Here is a 5,230-nt window from a genome sequence, read left to right as displayed (position 1 = left end):
AGCTCCCATTAGAAGTCTGCGTTAAAAATCTCGCAATGTCCTTATGACATCATAATGAGAACTCAACATTTTGGCAAAATTCTAATCACGTATTTGTGACCCTCCTCAAAGGGTTAAGTTTTTTTTATGGAGCTCTAAAACAACCATCTCCAGCATGTTAAGTTCGATGCCTAACCTCACCTCACAAGGGGATATTTTTCGTTCCTTGCAAAGAAAAAAAAAACAACATAAAAAAGTTAAGGCTAGTCATTGTTTCAATATTCCTAATTTAGCTCTCTTTTTTGTTTTAAGTGTGCGTGCGCGCTCGTGTAGGCCTATGTGTGTGTTTGCGCGCGTTTGTGTCTGATAATGAATGTGCGTTTAATGATGGTGAATATTATTATTATTTGCCTATTATTACTAATAGGCATAGGGCTTACTGCTGCTATATTACTATCATCATCAGACTATCATTAGGCCTACTTGACTGTTTATTATTATTGTTATTATTATTATCATTATTCTGTTGTTATTGTTGTGGCTGATACTACAACATCTAGGCCTACTAGCTACAGTGATAACAAGACGGACTAATGATGATTATTGATGACGAGCCATCATCATCATCATCATCATCAATATTATTGTTGGCGGTGTTAGTCATCGATGGGGGAGGAAACCATGCTTAGATCCCAATGTAGTCAAGTAGTGTGTCATGTGCAAGAAGACAGAAAATTCTGTACAGAATTATACTTATATTAAATTATATTTATTTGCATAAAAGTGACCCATAACACTGTTCCTCAGCGCCATAAACCTATTTAGAGTATAAAACGCACAAACACTGAAATATCAAAGCACTTTACAAATATTTAACCATTTCATGGAGGAGCAAACTAAGAATTTCAAGGAGAAGAAGCGTACTGACATGACATTATCATTGTACACCTATAAACAATAATTATATGCAAATATACACTTATTAGGCTTCATTTTCTCTCTCTCTCTCTCTCTCTCTCTCTCTCTCTCTCTCTCTCTCTCTCTCTCTCTCTCTCTCTCACACACACTCACACACACACACACACACACACACACACACACACACACACACACACACACACACACACACACACACACACAAGATAGTCAAACGAAGAACCTTCCTGCAGCCGAAGGTGACGGGAAAGGTGCTTTCGACTTCAACGATTGTCTGAATATAATAACTTAGCCAAATATGAGTGGTCCTTCCGCTGACACCAACATTGGACAAACAAAGAGTTGGCAGCTTTGTGAAAAGCATGGAGTGTTTTTTTCGGTCAAGAATTTCCATCAGTTTGTTCATGTCAACAAAGCCAAACAAACTGATTTTAAAATTAACATTGAACCATATCATGCAGTCTCTACCAAGTGAGAAGATACAGCACCTGTCTGCAGCGCTTATCAACATGCTAGTAAGTCTTTTTTTCTGTCGAGAACTACTTCAGTAACGACCGGTCCCATCCTTGCACTTCAATATTTCAAATTGTCCAAGTTCATGGGAGGTGCGTCATGTTACTAAACATCGAAGTCAGAATCACTGTCCGTAACTGAAAGAATGGTTCCGGCCTCTGCGCGTTCCATCAGGCTGGACACGCTGGCTGTTGGGGACTCGGCCGCGCTGTGAGGGGTGCAGCCGGCTTCAGAGAGAGACCGTAGGCTACCCTGTCCCAGGCCGTGGTGTTGAAGCCTGCAACAAACACAAATATTGTATTGCCATGTGATCTGAATAGACTACAGCATATAATCACACATCTGTGACAAAACACAAACTAAGCATTGACAGCAGCAACGTTGTCACATAATAGGCCTAAGCTGCACCACAAAGGACAGTTGGCCCACAAATATTTTTCTTATGATTAGTGAAAATACAAAGAAATAAAGTATCAGAGATTAGCGTCCTCTCCTCACAAGGAATAACATACTTATTAGGCCATATAGGACTACAGGCAATAACATTTGTCAGAGGGATATACTTTTCACAGTCTAATCATTGCTGAACAGCGGGCCTACTTGAACAGATTTGCACAAGTTTACATAAAAGGGCTTAAACAAGAGAAAATAAAACAATCTTGCAATAATTTAGCTGCACTTGGGTTGACTTTGGTTGAGACTAATATAGCCAGTGCCAATAATGTTTCTCGATTTAATTTCGATTTAAGTCTAGGCTTCTAGGATTTATTTTCTTTCCTTCTTTTGCAGTCAATATCATAATAATAATAATAATAATAATAATAATAATAGCCCAAAAATAATAATAATAATAGCCTAATAATAATATTTCTGGTTCAAAACGTTCCCAAAAATAATATCATATTAACAGTCAATTTGTGTAGGAATAGGCCTATTTTCAATATTTTCAACAAAAACATACGCCATTATATAGTTAGTCCAACTTACTGCCTTTTCCCCATTTATTGTTTGTCAAGCTTCTCATATAGGCCTATTTTCCTTTCAAACAAATCTTAATTGCAGTGATTATCTCACCTATTTTTGGCGGCAGCAGCTCTGTCCCTTTGCCGTCGGTTCTTGAACCAATTGCCGACCTGGGTGGGCGTGAGTCCGGTGGCTTGTGCAAGTTCCCTTTTCTTGCTGGGGTTTGGGTAGGGGTCCTGAAGGTACCATTCGCGTAAAAGTCCCCGCGTGCGTTCCTTGAAACAATGCGTCTTCTGCTCTCCATCCCAAATGGTCCGCGGTAGAGGGAACTTCTTCCGCACTCGGTACTTGTCGACAGGCCCGAGAGGCCTCCCGCGAAGCTTCTCGGCCTCCTGGTAGTGCGCGTCCAGCCACATCGCCTGCAGTTTGCCGTGAGAGTCTTTGGTGAACTTGTAGTTCTCCAGTATGTGGTACATCTCACGAAAACTCCCAGTATGATAGGCGACGACAGCGCGGGCTCGTTGAATGGACTCGTGCTTGTTAATTGCATCGCATACACCCGGTGCCACTGGCAGTGACCACAAAAACCGGCCAAGTCTCTCGATGTCACCCGTTTCCTCCAGGGTATCACAGACGCTGGCCACTTGTTCGGCCGAAAAGTTTAAGCTCGGCAGCTGGAACATTGGCAAATCCTCCGGGGAGCGCGCTCTGGGGTGGTTACCGGCGAAGAGCAGGGGTCGCTCCGCAAGACTGGGGAGGAAAAAGTGGGAAGGGTAAATCTCTAAGGGTGACCGGAAAACCATGAGGCCGACCAGCAATCTCCACAAAAGGACGGTAATAACTAGCCTAGGCTACCTCCAGACTCTGTGGCTTTCGCGCCTAGCGCAGCTGCCCAATATTCCTCTACATCCAACTCGAAATGTTCAGCCGAAACATCTTCTTTGCCTTTTCTATTGGTGCTCCTGATGTCGTCCTGCAGTTGTCATGGCAGCCGTGCCAATCACTGTCAAGCTTGCCATCATTAGCGAGCGTGTCCCATCCCTCTCCACTTTCGCGGTGCGCGCTCAAGTTTAACCAGCGCTCCAATCAGAGAGGACTTCCCCTCCTGGTGATATTTGCAAGTAGGAGAATGTGACATTAGCTCCTTGTTGAGTCCTGGCGGAGAAGTTATCACTATTTTGCCTATTTGATGCAAAGGAGCTTGGCAATCTACTCGGTAAAGAAGCAAAGAATTATAAGACGCAGAGGAAGAAAACCCAAAGTGTTGTTCTGGAGACCTTCATATCAGAGGGGGTTAGCGGACAAGTTTTAAACATTCACCCGTTACTGTGAGTGCCTTATCTGCACTTCATAAACCGCCGTTTATATATTGATAGAAGCATTGATAGGCCTAATGGGCATATGCCAAGGCGAGCTCTAATTTAAAACAAAACCGCTTTTGTTTGCTTTAGGTTAAAGGATATGTTAATTTCGAAGTTGTTATCGCGACCTCCTCTCTTGACAGGCGACAGTTTTCCTCTGACGAAATAGTTTATCTCTTTTCAGCTTATTGAGATCTTCTTAGTTAAACGATTGACCCGTCGAGCAACTTTGCGCCAAATAACATTCATTTACATGTCTTTATTTGACATGTCATTGTTTACGCAACGATTGTAATTAATGCCGCAAACAAGTTAATTCATTTGGACTAATTGTCTGTTTACCCTGAGGCTTAGTGGGCTATTTAATTGTCGTCCCTCAACTGCAAAACGCCATTCATCGCGAGCAGCCAATCCCGCACTAACAACAGTCTGCCCTGAAGTGTAGTTAACTACAAATGAGTGACAACTATGAAGTGTAGACTTCCGGATGGACACTTGGCATTACAGACGACTTGTGGATGCAAAAAAATCGTCATGACGCACACCATTGCTGGTTCTTTTAGCCTACATCGTCCTGTAGTATAGCCTATAGGCTCCAGCAACATTTTTGACAGACGAGTGGGTTATAATCTACCCCTGCGGAGAAGTGATTATCTGTCTTCTTTACCGAGAGTATACCAAGAGAATATACGTTTCCTGCAAATACAATGTCCTGCTTGCTGTGTCTGTGACCTGTGGTATGAGGGATTTACAGAGGAATGATGCCTCCGCTCATTTAACAGCGCAAACAATTCAATCAATGATCATGTAAATACATTGCTTCTGTTAGCCCACCTACTGTTAAAACAGACTGTCTGCATTTAGGCCTATGTTAATAAATGGGAGATTTCACGTCATGAAAACGCAAAAACATGCTGCTTTTCAACACATTGCGCGCGCGCAGCCTAGATTATGGCGCCACTCAAAAGCGCAAAAAGTGACACCATATAGTGTTTTCCCCACATATATTGTTTTTATTAATGAAGAGCCATCCTCATAGGCTATAAAGTAACAACCAACATCTGTATGATCATGAGATCTTGTTTCCACCCAGTTTGGCCCCTGTTTTAGAAGAATCAACACGAGTCGTGGACAGATCATAAACTTGTAAAATATTACATGATGTTTAAATGTTTTTAATATTTAAATAATGTTGTTCACTCATCAGTACGTTCTGTTCTCATACGAGACATCGCTAAACTTGTATTTATTGACAGCCCTAGCCTACGTGTCTATTGTGTCTTGTAAGTAGCCTATGGGAATGCCTGTGTACACTGTTTATAATTGTAGAATTTTAAGTCAAATCACTGCTTATCAATGTTAGGAAACTGCTGTTTAAATGCGCATTTTCAATAAACAGAGACCACTATTGATACTTGTTGGTGTTTGGTGAATAGATAAAGAACAAATAAAGAACCAGGTGAAGAACAAACAAACTG

At 41.7% G+C, this 5,230-nt stretch overlaps 1 protein-coding gene across 1 annotated transcript; it reads right to left on the bottom strand.

Moving 5' to 3' along the window:
• Positions 1-1,121: 1,121 nt before the first annotated feature.
• Positions 1,122-3,194, bottom strand: six3b (SIX homeobox 3b). Its single transcript, XM_063217841.1, has 2 exons — positions 2,503-3,194; positions 1,122-1,705 (listed from the first exon to the last, which is right to left on the bottom strand). Exons 1-2 carry the CDS (start codon positions 3,192-3,194, stop codon positions 1,534-1,536), a joined length of 864 nt encoding a protein of 287 aa, XP_063073911.1. The 3' UTR covers positions 1,122-1,533.
• Between the last annotated feature and the right edge of the window lie 2,036 nt (positions 3,195-5,230).

The sequence above is a fragment of the Engraulis encrasicolus genome, chromosome 15 (assembly GCF_034702125.1).
Source record: "Engraulis encrasicolus isolate BLACKSEA-1 chromosome 15, IST_EnEncr_1.0, whole genome shotgun sequence".
NCBI classification, from domain to species: domain Eukaryota; kingdom Metazoa; phylum Chordata; class Actinopteri; order Clupeiformes; family Engraulidae; genus Engraulis; species Engraulis encrasicolus.
The sequence above is the reverse complement of the archived record's forward strand: the minus strand, read 5'-3'. Positions and strand labels throughout refer to the sequence as shown.

Bases quoted from the DNA above. Each gene is read 5' to 3' on its own strand.
- six3b (XM_063217841.1), bottom strand. From the start codon at position 3,194: ATGGTTTTCCGGTCACCCTTAGAGATTTACCCTTCCCACTTTTTCCTC. The intron at 1,706-2,502 runs GTGAGATAATCA...TGTTTGTTGCAG, and splicing joins GCTGCTGCCGCCAAAAATAG to GCTTCAACACCACGGCCTGG.